The 17,771-nt window shown below is 31.0% G+C and overlaps 3 protein-coding genes and 1 long non-coding RNA gene across 7 annotated transcripts in view; 1 reads left to right on the top strand and 3 right to left on the bottom strand.

The window, feature by feature from the left end:
* The window catches only part of LOC149890191 (methionine synthase-like), a 31,059-nt gene extending 26,276 nt beyond the window's left edge, over nucleotides 1-4,783 (bottom strand). Inside the window, exons 1-2 of one of the 3 annotated variants that reach the window (XR_016451467.1) lie at nucleotides 4,547-4,781; nucleotides 3,302-3,393 (exon numbers count right to left, since the gene is read on the bottom strand). Coding sequence is in view for 1 of the 3 variants with exons in the window: in XM_090083905.1 (XP_089940031.1) it covers nucleotides 3,302-3,393; nucleotides 4,547-4,670 (216 nt within the window). In the remaining 2 variants the exon portion in view is untranslated. Of the gene's footprint in view, nucleotides 1-3,301; nucleotides 3,394-4,546 lie in introns of all 3 variants that reach the window. The other 2 variants (XR_016451468.1, XM_090083905.1) reach the window with 2 other exon arrangements.
* A 592-nt stretch (nucleotides 4,784-5,375) lies between these two features.
* On the bottom strand, nucleotides 5,376-12,752 carry LOC149890190 (uncharacterized). Its single transcript, XR_016451469.1, has 3 exons — nucleotides 12,633-12,752; nucleotides 11,954-12,039; nucleotides 5,376-5,508 (listed from the first exon to the last, which is right to left on the bottom strand). It is a non-coding gene; the product is annotated as an uncharacterized LOC149890190 (long non-coding RNA).
* LOC145188322 (uncharacterized) lies at nucleotides 8,627-11,329 on the bottom strand. The gene is made up of 3 exons (XM_090083908.1): nucleotides 10,698-11,329; nucleotides 9,781-10,527; nucleotides 8,627-9,454 (listed from the first exon to the last, which is right to left on the bottom strand). Exons 1-3 carry the CDS (start codon nucleotides 11,188-11,190, stop codon nucleotides 8,691-8,693), a joined length of 2,004 nt encoding a protein of 667 aa, XP_089940034.1. The 5' UTR covers nucleotides 11,191-11,329; the 3' UTR covers nucleotides 8,627-8,690.
* A 70-nt stretch (nucleotides 12,753-12,822) lies between the features above and the next one.
* LOC145183429 (synaptotagmin-14-like) lies at nucleotides 12,823-17,505 on the top strand. 2 transcript variants are annotated; one of them, XM_080058777.2, is made up of 5 exons: nucleotides 12,823-13,081; nucleotides 13,306-13,428; nucleotides 13,532-14,259; nucleotides 16,563-16,749; nucleotides 16,894-17,505. In XM_080058777.2, the coding sequence occupies exons 1-5, from the start codon at nucleotides 13,072-13,074 to the stop codon at nucleotides 17,205-17,207; spliced, it is 1,362 nt and encodes a 453-aa protein (XP_079914903.2). In that variant the 5' UTR covers nucleotides 12,823-13,071; the 3' UTR covers nucleotides 17,208-17,505. The 2 variants fall into 2 exon arrangements, with proteins under 2 accessions (XP_079914903.2, XP_079914904.2); XM_080058778.2 differs by lacking the exons at nucleotides 16,563-16,749; nucleotides 16,894-17,505 and adding an exon at nucleotides 15,786-16,129.
* The last annotated feature ends 266 nt before the right edge of the window (nucleotides 17,506-17,771 follow it).

The raw sequence follows: 17,771 nt of genomic DNA, 5'->3' as shown, positions 1-17,771 counted from the left end.
CAATTCTCTCCGAGACAACAGTAAATAATTTTTGACCAATGTTAGTATTTTGTTCTTTAAGATTTTGTAGTAAAAACAAAATAATTTTATCAGATTTTATCAGATCACAGTCTCTTTTCCCTAGTTCCATAACACTTAACTCTACAACATGTAGAGCCTGAACAATATCAGAAATGTGTTTTATTTCCTCTTCTTTTAAAATTAAATCTGTTCTAGATATATCAACAAGAGCCTTTGCAATAACATTTTTTAATTTTAAGAATCGTTTTAACATACTTATTAGCGAATTCCATCTTGTTTTAGTATCCAAAATAGGCTTGAGTTCTTTTCCTAAATCTGTTCTACAAATACTTTGAAGGGAATCGTTTTTAAGTGGAGATTTTCTAAAAAGTTTGACTATTTTACGAACCTTCAATATGATAACGCCATAGTCCTCATTAAACTGGATTTCCTGTGAAACAGAGCTATTACTTTCCTCATTCCAGCATTCTTCAGTGTTGTTTTCATCATCAGGGTCGGAATCAGATGTTTCATTTTCAATCTCATCAGTCATTATTTCTTCTTGAGTTGTTTCTATTTCTAAGCATTTTTTCTTATAAAGAATATCACATACAGCAAGATGAATTCCATGGGAGTAGCAAAGTTGGTGTATAACTCCCATTTCTCGTCCCATTTTTTTCATTACTGATGCACCGTCAGTAACACATCCAAAAACATCATTGATCAAATTTAAGCCAAATTCATTTAATTTCTCAATAACAATATTAACAGCTCTTTCTGAAGGCAATGAACCATTTATTCTAATCATCCCAAGACCATAGTGACATTTGTCTGAACAATGTACATTGAGACATAAATACCTTCTAGTTTTACCAGAAGTCCACTCATCAAGAGAAATTGAAAACCTTTCTCCTTTTAATTTTTTTTGCTGAAGCTCTTGAACAACTTTTAACTTAATTGAGTTTGCGTAGTTCATAACAATTGTCTTTATAGCATGTCGATCATCAGGGATTTTAAGTCCTTGAGCTTTCCAGCCATTTTTAATATCTTTGCTATTGGCCAAAGTTGCAAAAGGGATACGAACAACAGCAGTTAAACGAGCTAATACATCTTCAGCTTTGCTACCTGTATTATTACAATAGGTAGCAATACTTGGCTGTATATTTTTAGACTTCTCTAAAATAACTTTTGTCAAATAAATTTTATGTTTGTGCTCTAAATGATACAAGAAACTTGAAGTTGATGAATGGAATTTAAGTTCAACTGAACAATGTTTGCACTTGTATGTTGATTTGCCTTTATTTTCCAATAAAAAGTGTTTCCAAACTTCAGAGCGGTTTTTTCCAAACGACATTGTAAATGGTGGTTAAGAAATGGCCCTATGAAAAAAGCATTGTTTTTGTTTGTTTATACTAATATTTGACCGGATGCCGGAAAATAAAGGCAAATCAACATAGAAGTCAACACAAGTCTTGTTCGTTAAAAAAACGCTTGTAAATGTTCGTAAAAATCTTTGAAACAAAAAAACGCAAAGTTGTTGTTAAAAAAAAATTAATCAATTAATCGTTTGTTAATTAATCGATTAATGATTAATGGTTTTTAATCGATTAATCGTTAATCGTTTACCACCCCTAATTTTGAGGAACTCTTTTTTAAAGATTGCACAAACGCTAAAAATCAGATGTTGATCTACTCATAATTGATATACATTTTGGATAAAATCAGGTGATCAGATCACTTTATTTAAAAGTTATGAGTCATCAAAAGTGCCCTCTGAGATTTTTAAAAATCATCCAAGTGCATTGATTAAAAAAAAAAAAGAAGAAATAAAAATATTTTTTGAATTTCAAAAATCTTAGCAAATAACATAAAATTACATAATTTTAAAATGCACTAAAACAATTCAAAGATAAAAAGTTATAATGCAGCATCAAAGTTAAAACCTTTTTTGAAGTTTAAAAATAAACAAATCAATCATATTAGCCACCAGGGCTGTGGAGTCAGAGTCGGAGTCGTGGAGTCGGAGCTCATTTTGGCTGGAGTCGGAGTCGGAAAAATTGTACCGACTCCGGTTTAAAAAAAAATCTTCCAAAGTTTCATAATTTTCATAAGGATTTTATAGATGTTACAAAACTACAAGTCCCAGGATGGTCTGAAAGCTGTAGGATATCCAGACACAATGGAGAATTGTAGTTTGCAACAACTGGAGGACAAGGAGTTTGAGATGTTATTTTTAGGCCTTTAAAACAGTGATAAGCAATAGGGTATTTTGCTGCTTATCACTTAGAATCATATATCACCTCCCTTGCGCTCTCCTCTACCTTCCCTTAAACTAGATAACTTCATGATCCTCTAACTCCCGACTTAAATTGTCTAGCACTGTGCACAATATTCTTAGTAGAAAGCTAGGCGTGCCACCACCAAGCACCAAAGAGTTGCTCCACAAACAGAAAGACTGTAAGTATTCAATTAACTTTGTTTCTCTGGAGAGAGAGAGAGTATTAGAAAATTAGTGATTGAAGAAGCTGTTAAACAAAGAGAAGAACTAAATGAATGTCTCAAGGGACGCTTTGTGTTTCTTAACAGAGTGAGCTATTTTCCAATCAATGTTTAATTCTTTTTTGAAAAAAATGAAGCAGTTACCAAGACATTGGTAGTAAAAGACGCCAAAACTAATCACACCAGCGAATTTCTCCAGGTCTTAGTAGAAAAAATTCTTAAAGAATATGAACTTAAAGAAGAACAAGCTCTTTCATGTTTGAAATATTGTCCAACTGACAATATTTCAAACATGATTTTGACAAATTCATAATGTTATTAGCGACTGCATAAGAGTTTATTGCATAACAAGAGTTCAGAAAAGTTGTTTGTTCAGAAATTGTTTTCTTATAAATATTGTTTAAAGCACTAAGTGGTTGGATTATTTGTATCATAGTGATGAAATAGCCAATGTTAACATTTTACTACAGTTATTTGTTGTTACAAACAAATAACTGTAGTAAAACAAACAACTATTTGTTGTTACAAATTGGTTACTTATGAAGGAGTCGGAGTCGGAGTCGGGAGTCGGTCCATGATAAAATCAAGGAGTCGGAGTCGGAACAGCAGCTTACCAACTCCACAGCCCTGTTAGCCACTTCTCAAGAGTTACAGTGAGATTTTTAAGCCTTATCTTATTGATATATACCCTCCCAACAAGTTTTATTAAAATTTAGGGTGGTCCATTATGGTATCTGATAAATATTTGCCATAAAATGGCCCTATAACTATTCTCATTTACCTGAATAATTAACTTCCTTACCCTGTGAATATCATAAACAATATCTGGCTGAGTTAAACATAAAAAGTCATTATTTCCTTTTAGGTTGAGAGGGTGATTTTTAAATTCTTCACCTAAAAAAATAAAAAAAATAAAAAAAAAAAGAAATCAGTAGAATATAAAGTAAAGCCTTGATAGGTCCAAAGCATATAGAAAAAAAAAGGCAACTTTTAAAATTTTAAAAAAAGAAACCTTTAATATTTTATTAATAAGAAAAACTTGTTATCACAAATAGTGAATTCTATTTGAATCCATCAAGGCCAAAGTATAATTTTTTTAAAATTGAGTCTATACGCATTTATACTACATTGTAGCATATTATAAAATATGCTTAATCCTAAAATTTCATGAATAAATTTTGATTGATTCCATCTCATGAATCTTTAAGTAATTTTTTATTTCTCAAATTGATTAATAGTGCAGGATCTTGTAGCTCATTCCTAAAACAGGCATCTAATGATAAACAAAAATTATGATTACACATTGGTTACACAAAGTAAGGCTATTATCACAATGATACCTTCACGCATGCAGCATGTCAGTGATTTCATTGTGCACATTTTTAGCAACTTTTTTTTTTAATTTGATTTCTTATGGCTTAGAATATTATTCAGCTTGTAAAAACACCTATTTTTCATTTTTCATATTTATTTAAGATATTACGTTTCAAGAATATCTTACCTGAGAGCCATAAAAGTTTAAAACTTTGCATTGTTTGTTATATTCTTGAAAAATCTTTTTACTAAAATAACCTTTCCTGCTACAAGCAACTAATTTCCTTATAACGTTAACACTTTTGCATAGTTAGTAAAAAAAATGCACTCAGGATAACAATTAGATCCCTAAACAGTAATGGTCAAGTTTGCAATAATGAATGAAATTTTAAATATTATTAGTGCTTATAGTAATGTGAACAAGTGCTCCTTTCAACTGTGTTAAAAAAAAAAGAGGAAGAAAATGCAACAGCTTGATCTTGTTAGCAGATATGAAAAAATGATCAAGTTATTTATTAAATGCTTATTTATTAAATAATTAGGTTATTTATTAAGACTGACATGGGCCTTTACCTTTAAAATTATTTAATAATGTAATTTGATCAGAAAAATCTCAGGAACATGTCTAATCAAAATGACAAACTTTTTAGGTTGTGAACTATCATTTGTTAAAAGCCAAAACTTTGTCATTTGCTTTATCTTATAAAAGTTGAACTATAAAATTAGGTATAACCTCTGAAAGCATTTTCATCAAGTTTGTAGCTTTGGATCATTGTTCCCATTCCTCCATCCAAAACCATTATTCTTTTCATCAAAGTATCTTTCAGGTGATCCATTTTGTCTGATCTTAAATACATTTAAAAACAAGCATAAATTTGAAAAATAGTATTCATGTCAGTAATAGAACATGATCAAAAAACAGCAAGTAAAACAGTCATTCAATTTCTACAGTAACATGCTATAAAACGAACATTCTCTATAACACGTCTTAAAATAAGTCTTTGTAAAATAAATGTTTTATCTCAATTAATCTGGAATATGTAAGGTAGATAGCAACCAATTGAGGATGAACAGTAAGAAGCTGTTAATTGAAACAATTTTCTTTTTCATTACATGTCTATTAATACACTTTTAGGACGGCTAGATATTGACAAAGGTATTTTACTCTGCAGCTTTAGATGATAAATCATCTCTGATACAATTGCCAATTAATAAAAAAAAAAAAAAGACGATTGTTTCTTAAACCTTGCTTCAAAAACCTGAGTGATCATTCTTAGATCAAGGCTTTAAGAACTACCAGTAATGTTTTTTTACTTTTATTTAGCTACTTGTTAAAATATTTTTTTAAATAAAGAGAAACTAAAAGGAACTTGACATTCTAAGCAAGAATACGGAAATATTGAATTTAAGCAATAAAATATTTTATTGTAATATTAAACTCTGTAAAACTATTTTCCAATAAGGTTTCATAAAATAAACTGGGTACGAAAATTATATATTTTGGTTTATTCAAGGATTTCACGTGGTAACTTGGATGAGGCAATTGTTTTGGTGGTTTGGCGGTTCCATGTTGACAAAAGATCGAATATCCTTTTGAGATGTCGAGTCCGGCTTCTGTTCTGAGTCCGATATTTTCAACTCTCAATGCGTACTTTTAATCCTAAGTGTAGCGCCATTTCTTGCATCTTTTCCTCCCTGAAACAAAGGTGAAAAGAAGTAATTAATTACCGATGTCGCAATAACTTTGCTATATCTTGCATCCCTACCAAAAAGTAATAGTTTTATTGCAAAAAACTGAAAGGATTATCTTTCTAATACGGAATATTTATCTAAAAGTAGACAATTCATTTTGCCAATCATTGCTTATTTTGTTTACAGGCATATCTCTGGCAATATAATGAAACTTTGTCGTATCTGATATCTGGTACCATAAGAACTTTTGATTAACTTGTTTGCTTTTCACGTGATTTTATCCTTTTCTCTTATCGCTTACCGTATGAAAAGTTTCACTATAATTTTTACTGATTTGTGTTTTTTTACTCGACGCATAAGTACTTTACCCAAAGCTGTAGGCTTTGTAAATCTTTCTTAAAACATTGACAATTCAATGATTTCTTGCAACAAATCTGTCATCCTTCAAATATTCGCGCAATGATTACATTTACTTTCTAAACATATTGCAGTTAATGGAAAACTCCGTAAGTGGTTTTCATAAATTCAAGAAAAACTGCTGGTCGTTATAGTTGCTTAAGTGAACAAAGGTTTCTGTTTTAAAAACCAGTTTCTAAACGGGGTTTAAGGTGATGTCATCATAACTTCTAACTTCATGCTGTGACTATCTGAGTAATCACCGATGGAAAATTCAGAATTACGTTGTGTTTGAAATAAGTTAGATATTGTGGTCCAATCTCTGTTACAAAATGATATAAATATGCAGTTGATGTGACTCACAACAGGTTGCTTTAAATTTTTACGAAATCTTAAGTTTTTAAACGGATCTAATAAATTATAAACTGTCACGGAGATGCAGTGCACCAAAATTTTAATATATTATCTAGTGATTTCATTTGAAAGGTACTTGAGTTTTGAATTATTATTTGTTTTCTCTTTTTTGAGGACGCCAAAAAAATCCTTAAAAACAACCATTTTTTAATTATAAATAACTACTCATAATTACTTATAGATTTTATTCATTGTTTAATACTTTTACAATTTTTATTATGACCGTAAGGAATAATAAGGGAGCTAAACTTTTATCGAACGCCGTAAAATTATTCGTAGTTCATTTCTCATACCAAACTTTTGAAAGTTTAATGAATAGTTTATTAATTTGGGAAGTCGAACTACGTAATTTTTAGTGGTTTTAAGCAATATATTGTCCTAACTATCTTTGTTCAAGAATTCTATTGTATACTTCTTTTTTCATTAGACCATAGATTTTAACTAATTATCCAACACCAGAGTTGGAGAAACAGCCCTAAACCATGATAGAACACCCACCATGCTTCAGTGTAGGCACCACACACTCTGTTTAAGTCTTTAATTTGTCGCTTCGGCAAATGTAAGCTGTTCTTTTTGAACCTAAGTTTTTTATTATCCATTTACAGCAAGAATCCGTTTTAGCCTTTTTTCTTCCTTGAAGTAATGGTTTTCTGACACCAAATCTAACAAACAGATTAGTTCTCGTAATCTTAAACTATGGTAAGAGATACAGACAGTGGCGTATCTAGGGTAGGGCAGGCAGGGCACGTGCCATGGGCGCCAGCCTGAAAGGGGCGCAAAAGAGGCTTGGTTGCGATACAATAAGCGAGAATTATATAAAATAAATTAAGAAATAATATATATTATAAAATAAATATATTATATAAAATAAAGTTTGTGTCATCATTTATAAAAAAATTGTAATTAAGCACTTTATGTGGGGGAAGAGGGGCGCGAGATCGGTGTTTGCCCCAGGCGCTATTTACCCTAGGTACGCCACTGGATACAGACTTATGTCGAGTTTTGTTCACTTTAACACGACTTTTTGGTTCTGTGAGTCGTATATTTCGTTTGCAGGTTACAACACTAAACTGCTCTTATTTTGGTGTAATAGGTTTTGGCTTCCTGGCCGAGGAAGATCTTCATGACTTCCACTTTGTTTGTATCGCAGTATCGCACGATGAACACATCCCAGCAAGCACACAACGTTGAAACAACGTTGAAATAACGTTGATCAACGTCGATCAACGTTATTTCAACGTTGTTTAAACGTTGTGTGCTTGCTAGGATGTCTTTAATACCTGCAGCCAGTGATATTTAAGTTCTAAATATAATTTCAATTTCCAATTTTACTTCGTTCTTGAAGCATTGATTTAATTTCTAATTTTAATTTTACTTCTTTTGAATCAGTTCTGATGAAATTAATTTCAGTTCAGTTCTTATGATTTCAATCATTTTAATTCTTATTTCAGTTTCTAAATCAGTTCATATTTTACTTCTATCAAATTTTACAGCAATTAGTAGTCCTAACGCCACAATTTTTTGAATAATTTTTTGTAGTCTTGAAGTGTATGAATTTGGGTAACTTGTACTAGTTGCATTCATTTAAAAAAAAAAAATCTTATGGCTCCTTCCGGGGCCTTAAAAAAAAAAAAACTTACCCCACCCCGGGGTAAAAGTTGGCGCAAACTATAATAAAGATTACAAACGTATTAGTGAGTAAAAATTTATAAAATTTTTTTAATATTTCTATGAGCTAGAAGCAGTTAGTAGTGCGAATATGAAGCCAAAACAACACCCCACATTTGTTCCTGGTAACAAAATCCCCTAAAAAAATTTTTTCGTAAAAAATGAAGAAAATTTTTTTTTGTAAAACTAAATTTTTTCAATATTGTTACAAATAAAAATTTCAAAAAAAATTGATTTTATTAAGATATTTTTGTTTTCCAGCTTCCCCAGTGAGAATTTTGCCAATAAACCCCAAAAGCCTTTCAATAAACTGCCTAAAGATCCTAAAAAACGACAACTACTAAAAAAACCTGACTGATAACAGTAAATCAATTGTGACTGGAATACTTTTTGTAGTTTTATTCATAGGACCCAAGATGAAATGGTCAATTAGGAAAGTTCCCTAAGATTTCTGATAAAAGACTCTGCAGATAAACGCAATTCGTCAACTTACCCCTGCTGACAAGTAGCCCCGGTCTCCCCTATCATTATTTCAAGAAATAATGTAATACATAAGTTTCAAAAAAAAAATTTAAAAATTTTTTAACTTAGTAATAAACATCTAAATAACAATACAAATAGTCATAAAATAGTCATTCAATGATTCAATTGAGTTATATAAAGATTTTTTTTTTGAAATTGAAAGAAAATATCTGGTTGAATTATAATCACAAGTTTTTGTTCAGTTTCATAAAAACTCTCATCTCTAATGATTTTTTCATTCGATTGCGGCGACCAACAGTTAAAATTCCACAAAGTGAAAAAATCCTTTCTACAAACGCCTGTGATGCTGGGGCGGACAGTAAATCTTCAGCCAAAATTGCAATCTTGCTATACTTGCTTTTGTTTTGTTTCCAAAAGAGCAGGCCGTTACTTGGCAGCGTTTCATCACCGCTTATGTCAACCAAATACCTTGATAGCTGACTTGCAACAGTGATATTGTCTTGGTTATAAATCTTTCCTTCTTTTGTAAAGATTTTATTTGACAAGAACTTAAAGCGCTTTATGGCAGCAAATTCACATTCAGATCCATTTGACTCAACAGCAGCTTGTAATTCTTGTTCTACTCCACAAACTTTTATTATATACATCTTTGCTGCATGGAGCAAGGTGTCCATTTCCGGTGTGAGGATAAAGACAGCAACGGTTGGATCTAACAAACATGCAGCAGACGGAAGAGGATTAAACGTATCTGAGTCCGGCTGCAGAATTGATTGAAACCGTTGACGTAGATCTCCAAGAAGATTCGCTGTCAAAGACTTGTTGGTAGGATATTCTTGTAAATGGCATTCCAAATTGAGTATAGATGGTAGAACCTGTGAAAGAGACTGGGCATCGGTCTGAAGTATATCTGTTTGTACTGCAAATGGCTCCAAAAGTGAAGAAATGTTTTGAAGACGAATCCATTTACTTGCTTTGAATGTGTCGATTCCTAAATTTAAGTAAACTATCTGTAATTAAAGTTTACTTGTAACAATTGTAATAACTAATAATTGTCATTGATGTACGTCTCTTTTTTCCATGCTGTTGTGATGTGGTTTAAAAGGCAGGGTAAAGTCTTTCCGTGTTATTAGTAAACATAAATTAAAGACTATATACCCTGTCTTGTTTTTTAATGATAATGACTAATGAACTTACAATTTATTACCATTTTCGTTTTTTTAGTTTAAATAAGGTAAGACACAATTTTGTAGATTTAATAAAATTCCGAAAACAATTTATATACACTAATAACATAAATAATAAAATAATATGTACCAATTTCTGTAAGAACTTCATTCACCGATGTCTTTATTTTCAACAGCCGGTCAATCATCTGATATGTACTGTTCCATCTTGAGGTGCAGTCAGTTATCACAGACTTCCCACACTTGTCAATAAGTTTCTCAATTGCCACACTTGATTTCCTAATTCTTGATACAACTTGTCTCGTTTCTAAGATGGTTCCACTATAATGTTCATAAACTGGTTTTATGAGAAGCTGGAGTGTGTGAGCCATACAGGGCATTCGACGATATGGAATATGATCTGGTAGGAATAAATCAGTTTGTTCTGACTGAGACTGGATCTCTTCCTCATAAGTTTCATGTTCAGACTCGTCAGATTCAAACTCATAAGATTCAGATTCGTCAGATTTCTTAGCTGCATGCACTTCCTGTAAGAGCCTGATAGCTTTAACCATATTAGACCCGTTGTCTGAAACAATCAACATAACTTGATTTTCTCTAATACCCCACTGGTCAAGACATTTCTTTAAACATTCGGCAAGCATCTCACCCGTGTGGGGATGTTGGAGTTCCATCAAATTTAGGAAAGCATGTCGTGTTTTATCAATGGTGGTGTCATAGAAACAAGCAGATATTCCAAGGAACGATGCTGTGAGACGCTTCTTCGTCCAACCATCAAGACAAATTGTTACTTTGCGTGTACGATTTATCAAGTCTTTCAGTTGTGCAGATTGTAGAAGAAAACGCTCGTTTATCCGCTTGTTCAGTGTTGCAGACCCTGCAATATAAAATTTAAATCAGTTAAAATTTAATGCACATCAGTTTGTGTAGTTAGTTACTATAGTGTTACATTAATCATACTATATTTACAGGTAAACATTTAAAAATTGTTTAGCATTGAATGAATCTAAAACAATAATTTAAAAATTTAGTTGTGTTAATTATTACCTGGCAATTTAAATTTTGGGTCAAGCGTTTTTATCATCTTTCGAAACGACGGCTGATCTAGCAATACCATTGGATAGCTGGTATTAACAATCATTTCAATCACGCTATCCTGACGAACTTGATATTCACTTGATTCCGTTGGCCACGCGGTGATTCGGTGTTCAAAGCTTTCTCTTATTGTCTGGGTTTTTGTCTTTCCACTATTTCGGGAAGATGTAGAATTGATTTCATCAATTTTACGTTTCAAAAACATTTTTTCTGCATTGCGTTTTTTCTTTTCATCCGTGTAACATTTGTGTGTCTCTTTATGCATTCTCTGAATGTGCGCTACTAAGTTACTAGAATTTTTTCCGGCAAGAAATGCGCCACACGCGCCCTCATTATTTATGTCCTGTACTAGACACTTGGATTTGTCAGTTTTTTCATCGTAAACGAAGAATTTCCATACAGGACTGTCACGCTTCCTACCAGCCAACAACCTTGATAAACTCATTTTTCTGTTATTGATTGATTTGCAACTCTTAAGAATCTATAGATGTTTATTTTATTTTAGAACAAAAGATTGGACGCATTGAATTTATACTTAACGTAATGACAAGCACGTGACCAGTTTTGTGGTCCATTAATACATTCTATAATCATTCCAAATATCATCGTTATGGTCAAACATGTGCGCCAATTTCAAAGCAAGTATGTAAAATTTGTAAATTAATTGTCAAAAAAAAACTAATTATTGTATCAAAATTTTTTTAATATTCAATAATTTTCGTTCGTTAATAATTCTTAATTCTATTCCTATTTTCGTTTTTTGATGCTTATATTCAATTCTATTTCAGTTTTCGTTCTTCAGATATATCCTAATTTTAAATTTTTATTCACATTAACGAAATCAATTATTTTTACTTCAAATTTTACTTCACGTTAATGAAAATATCACTGCCTGCAGCTAAAAACTAAAAATTCTAAACTGCAGCTTTGCTGCAATTTAGAATTTTTAGTTTTTAGAATTTTTCGTTTAGAATTTTTTTTTTTTGATTTTGCAGTGTTAAAATAGCAACCGTTTTTTTTAACACCAGTTTTACAAAATTTCCCTATTTTTTGTGATGTCTTTACTATAAAGAAGTCAATTATACACTGTGCTGGTGTTAATTTTTAAAAAGCTGTATTTATTTTCACTCATGTTTTTCCAAGTGCGAACAATCAAACAATAGACGTGCGATAAAAAAGCGCGAAACAATAAGATAATTTAAACTTACGTTTAAAACGAGTTTAATTGGTCAATAAACAACAATAAAGTGGACTTAACTCCCGGTGGTCAAATTGATGATTTTAAACATTTTTTCTGAAACAAAAGAAGTATCATTTTTTATTCATCAACCATTGTACCAGAATTAGTTGAACTTTTGATAATAATTACATATTTAAACGTATCTCTCAAGTGGTCTCAAACGTTTGGGCCGCAGTGTATAGCATTAAAATTTGTAAAATTAGTTTTTTTAAATTTTTTTAATTTTTTTTTTCTTTTTGGACACGCTACTACCTTCGTGTCTTTCTCCCTAAGTAACAGCGAGAATCTAAAATCAGACACCCATAGTTATCAGAACCAAGAACCGTGAAATTAGTAAGAAATTGCAACTTTTTCAAGAAGTAATAAAACATGAAACACTGTGATTCAAATAAATATTTTGAATACTTTATCCGCGTTCAATCTGCGCTTTAAATATTGGTCGCCCGACTCAAACCGCGCGGCGGCTTTAAAAACGGTTTCAGCAAATTTGAATTTTTTTTTAGCGTCATTGTAGTTTTTATATGACTAAGACTTTCAAGTGTTAAAATTTGTAGTTTTAACTGATGAAGCCTATAAAAATAACTTATAAACTCTTTCAAGAGTTCAGATTTTTACTAATTTCAGTTTAGAAAAAGTTAAAACATTACTTTGGTCTTGTTAACTTTTATCAACTAATGCCGAATGATGTATTAGCTAATTTGTCCATCTAACACTAGCAGTTCCATAATCAATACGAATTTAAAGTCTGAAGCAGAGCCTTCCTCTTAATAACAGTTGGCCTTTTTGCCAGTGAATGAAGTATTCAGCAAAAGAGTTTGCAGCAACACGCTCAATTTTCATTCTGAAAACAGGTTTTCTATGCATCAATGAATCTGCTTCTAGCTAACAAATATGGAGGAAGAAGAAATCCTTGAAATAATGGTTAAATGAAAATATTGTCTAAATTTGTGGTAGATTTTACATTAGTTTTGTTAATTACAATAATTAGATACTATACGACAAAAAAAATCAGTTTTTGACCTTTTCTTAACTCTTTTATCTGGTCGTTAGAAGTTTATGATACAAGACCGCTAAAAATGACTCGATATGTCCCTATGTAAGTTTTTTTCTTTCTTTTTTTTTTTTTTTTTTTTAAAGATTCAGTAAATTAATTCATAAATTGTTTCATAATAAAATAATGTAGGCATTAAATCATTATTATAAAAGTTGATCTAAAGAACAAGAAATTTATATTTTTCTTCACCATTTTATTTTACTCTTAAACAATCTCTAGCAAGAAGGGGTTTGATTTTTTTATTATAAATTTGTTTTTATTTTCAGTTCCTCTCCCGGCTTTAATATTTTTGAGTTCGTTATTGGTTCTTTTGATCATATTGGCGATTTTATATTTCCTCTTACGAAAAAAGCAATTATGTCCCATAGACGGTGGAACAGGGGGGGACGGTAATTGATACTTAAGGTTTTTTATTACTAATTCATTACAAGTCAATACTATTTTTACTTCATGTTTCTTAGAAATTAAACATAAATATTTTTCATTTCGTAGAAGAAGGACAACCTTTGTTAGAAGAAAGTACTGTGCCATCAAATATATCTCAAGCTGCCGAACCTTCTGTAGACATGACAGATTTAAGGGAAAAAGCAAATGGGAATTATGGAAATGCAGGAAAAGAAGAAAGTACGTTTTTAGATAATGAAGTCGAAGGATTTGTGCCTAATAATAAATTTGGACGCTTTTCTGCAGAAGATATTTTACCACAAACTCCGATGACCTCTACCCTGCCTGTACCGAGTCCTAAACAGACTCCTTCAGTCTCCGCTCGGTCTCAAGATGCTAATGCAAAACAAACTGCTGTGGAAGAAGCTGAGGAACCACCATTGTGTTTAGCAGGAAAGGTTCTTGTGCAATTTACTTACATGCCTGCTGCTAATAAAGTCAATTTAACAGTTATAAGATGTCAAGAAATGCCTGAGGTTGAAAGGGGTGGATCTGAAATGATTGCAGTTCATTTGTGCGTCCTCCCCATGAGAAAACAAAGACAGCGAACCAAGTCCGTTTCTGTTTCAAAAGGTGTTTTTAATGAGACATTTTCATTTATTCATATGACAAAAGATTTGATAGAAACTTGTGGAATACGTTTAAGAGTGTACGGTACTCAGAGATTTAGCAAACGTCTGATTGGTGAAGTGAAAATGCCTTTGTCTCAGGTTGACTTGGTTAGTCCTTTATCTGATGAACAGATTTGGAAATTCTTGAGGCCTAAAGGATTAGTTGTAAGTTTAAAAGTTTTATTTTGTTCTTTTTCTTGTAAAGCGGCGGATCCAAAATTATTTTAAATAATTATACATGCAAAACTCGATGCATGTGCCTCAATAAAAATGTCTTTATAACGGGTCTTAATTTTTACATAAAAAAACAGAAGTTAATTTAAGTTTTAGAATATCTATCAGATAACGTCCGTAACGTCCATAACGTCCGTAAATAAATTTTGACGTCAAGTTTTTTTTTTAATAAAAATTGTTTTTTAGCAAAAACTGCGAAAAACTATAAAATAAAAAAAGATGATGTTCAATTCCTTTCAACGCGATTTTTTATTGTATTTATCATTTGTTATAGTTTTTACTTGTTATATTTATGCTTCAGCTCATCGCTAAACTTATAATGAAGTATAAAATATTATTTTAGTAAATGAATAACTATAATTTCAGTGTAAAACCACTAGATAAATGAGACAAGAGAAAAAAATTGGTGAAAGTGCATATTGACATAACAGGTTTATTTAGTTGTTTTTTTTTTAAATATATTTAAAAGAAAGAAGAGAAAATTTAAAGGGAAATTCTTTTTTCTTTTTTAAGTGATTTATTAAGAAAATTTTCGCCAAGTCAAAACTTTGTCTCGCTTATTTTGACAACTCTTTTTCCATTTAAAATCTTTATAAGAGCATCTATTACTTCGTTCGCACTAAAATGGCGCTCTAAGTAAAACTTGTTTTACCTTAAATAAATTTTCTCTAAGGCGCCATTTTAGCGCGAACGATTTCATAATAAAATGGCTTTTTTTCTTGGATGTTGTTTTTACAACCTTTTATTTATCAGTTTTATTTTTTCGTCAACTCAATGTCTGAGTCTCTTTCTATTTTCAACCAAATTTATCATTTCTCGGATTTCTTCCACCAATTTAAAGTCAGTTTTCTATAAAAACAAGAAGAAAACAACATCAAAAAAACAACAACATTATTTGAACGAAACACAACGTGATTAAGTTAAACTCGCTTTAAATTCGGTGTGAATGGGAAAATATGAAACGAGTTTAAAATACTACGATTAAACCGTTGTTTTATTGTTGATATGATCTCTATTACGAACGTTAAAACTTTAATACAGACGTTAACTCGGTAGAAATGCCAACTCGTTTAAGATAGTAGATATGTCGTTTAAGAGAATAAGTTTTTATCCAAATTTATCCAGATTTAAATAAGCCTTTGTAAGAGTTTAAATCTTGTAAGATCGAGACAAAAAGGACCTGTTTACAAATATGAATTTAAATAAATTTTAGTGCAAATTAATATTTCTAATTCAGAGAGATCTCAGCAAACGAGATAATTAGATTTTCTTTGTTTGGTTATCGAGAGAATTAAAATGGAAATCCATCCACGTGTTAAACTACCCACAAAAAAAAGAGAAAAAAACCAGGATCCGCCCAGGGGCACTTACCAAATACTTATTTAATTTCTCATTTCTGAAACATCAATCGATATAAATAAAGCAATGATTTTTTTTTTTTAATAATCTTTCTTCAGGCTTACTGTCTGGGAATAGATGAGGAAGATGAACCCGACCTTGACGACTGGTGAAACTGTTAAAATGAAACCACAGCACAGAATATGAATGACAACTGTTCTATAAAATTTGACAAGAGACTAAAACTGAACTGTTTGTACAACGATTGGTAAAACTTGGTGCTTCCAAACGCAAGTTTCTAAGTAGACGGATTTTTTAAAATAAATATTCCAGAAAAAAAAAACTATTTTTGTTTGTGGTAAAAATTATTCTTCATCGACAATGTAAATATATTTATTGTAAACGATTTTTTTTCATTTTTGTGCACAGGTAACTTCTCATTTATAGTATTACTTTCTTTTTTATACTTTTTTTTTTCTTTTCAAAAGAAGTTTAATCCCATCATCAAATTATGTTCCAAAAAAATTGTGGACGTAATTCTCGTTCTGGATCGATGAAACCTAATACAAAACTATGGTTTTAAAAAGCGGGTTTTGTAACCTTTAATTATTGTAAATAAGAAAATAAGTTTTTACAAATATAATTTTAATAAAAATGCATTCGTTAATCCTTTTGCTTTGAAGACATTAACGATAACGAGTCAAAAGGAATTTCGGGTGCAAACATAGGCGCTAGCGCACATGGGTATATTATATTTCAAACGATAATGCTGCGCGCCACACAACAAGAAAAATTTTGAATTTAAAAAATAGCTTACAATAATAACAATACAATTAGTAATAATAGAATGCTACGAACAATAGAAATGAAATTTAAAACACTTTTCTTAACCATAGCCAGATGATGAATTCACAGGACCTATCAAGAAAAAGGCAGACTCAGAAAGTTTATTAAATTATGAAGAACCTGTGAATTTGCCGGAACTGATGGTGAACTTACACTACAAAGATTTGACGGGAAGGTTGTACGTGGAAATTATCAGGGGGGTGAACTTTAGAACAAGTTCCATGCTCATCAACCCATGTTAGCTTTTCGTTGTTATTTTTCATTGTTATTTTTTCACTCGTGACATGATGTGAGCTGCATTTTTGAGTCTTTTTTTTTTTCTTTTTTTTTTAAATACTTAAAAAAATATAGCTCACGTCGTTTTAACCATCTGATATTTAGCTACGTTTGTTAAAGTCAAATGCGTTGCTGGCAATGGAAAACGGATTGGGAAAAGCAAAACAACGGTTCACCAACTGACCAGCGATCCGGAATTTAATGAAACATTTGTGTATCCGATGTCAACCATAGATTTGAAAGAAGCTACCATGATGTTTACGGTTTTCAACGTTGGGAAAAAAAAGAAGGGCGATATCGTTGGTTGGTTTGCTTTTGGGAAAAACTGCTCTGGAGCTAATGAATCCAAGCACTGGAATGAAATGGTTCAAAACCCTGATAGTGATGCCTGTCGTTGGCAGTTATTAAAAATGCCTTAGTGTTAGCTATTCCTAGAAGTTTTTACTCTTTTTCAAACTGTAAAGTTGTAGACATTTTAAAATGGCAATGTTTCGTAAATCACTATAATAATTTGTAAATAGAATTTGATATATTTTTTACTTTTATACTCGCTTTATGCCTTTAAATATTTTGTAATTTTTTATTTCGTGAATTTATTTCTGTAGTGTATTAAAGAGGTATTGAATTCATTTTATTTTGAATGTATAAAGAAGAATATATAAAAATAAATATTTTAGTTCCTTTTCAAAACAGTAACTGAAAAGCATTTGGTGAAAACTGGTTTTTTACTTACACATGTTTTTTAAACAAACTTTTTTTTATATACAGGTTGTGAATTGCCAATTTTTCATATAAAACTTTCAATAATTTGGTTTGAGTTTGCAATTAAAAAAATCATGAAATTGCTTTCTTTCCGATTCAAAACACTTTTTCTGGATTTTTTTTTTTGATGCGTACAGCAGTATAACCTTCCTTAATTTGACTAAGTGTAGATGACTTTTTGCCAGATATCACATCAAGCATAAAGTTAATTTTTACATGAA

Source organism: Hydra viridissima, unplaced genomic scaffold (genome assembly GCF_058129835.1).
Source record: "Hydra viridissima isolate aposymbiotic clone 2 unplaced genomic scaffold, HvirCarnegie_v1 scaffold_4, whole genome shotgun sequence".
Taxonomy (NCBI): domain Eukaryota; kingdom Metazoa; phylum Cnidaria; class Hydrozoa; order Anthoathecata; family Hydridae; genus Hydra; species Hydra viridissima.
The sequence above is the reverse complement of the archived record's forward strand: the minus strand, read 5'-3'. Positions and strand labels throughout refer to the sequence as shown.

Bases quoted from the DNA above. Each gene is read 5' to 3' on its own strand.
- LOC145183429 (XM_080058777.2), top strand. The intron at 14,260-16,562 runs GTAAGTTTAAAA...TCTTAACCATAG, and splicing joins TGAGGCCTAAAGGATTAGTT to CCAGATGATGAATTCACAGG. The intron at 16,750-16,893 runs GTTAGCTTTTCG...TCTGATATTTAG, and splicing joins TTCCATGCTCATCAACCCAT to CTACGTTTGTTAAAGTCAAA.
- LOC145188322 (XM_090083908.1), bottom strand. From the start codon at position 11,190: ATGAGTTTATCAAGGTTGTTGGCTGGTAGGAAGCGTGACAGTCCTGTA. The intron at 10,528-10,697 runs GTAATAATTAAC...TTTATATTGCAG, and splicing joins CCCAAAATTTAAATTGCCAG to GGTCTGCAACACTGAACAAG. The intron at 9,455-9,780 runs GTACATATTATT...ACTTAAATTTAG, and splicing joins TGAAGTTCTTACAGAAATTG to GAATCGACACATTCAAAGCA.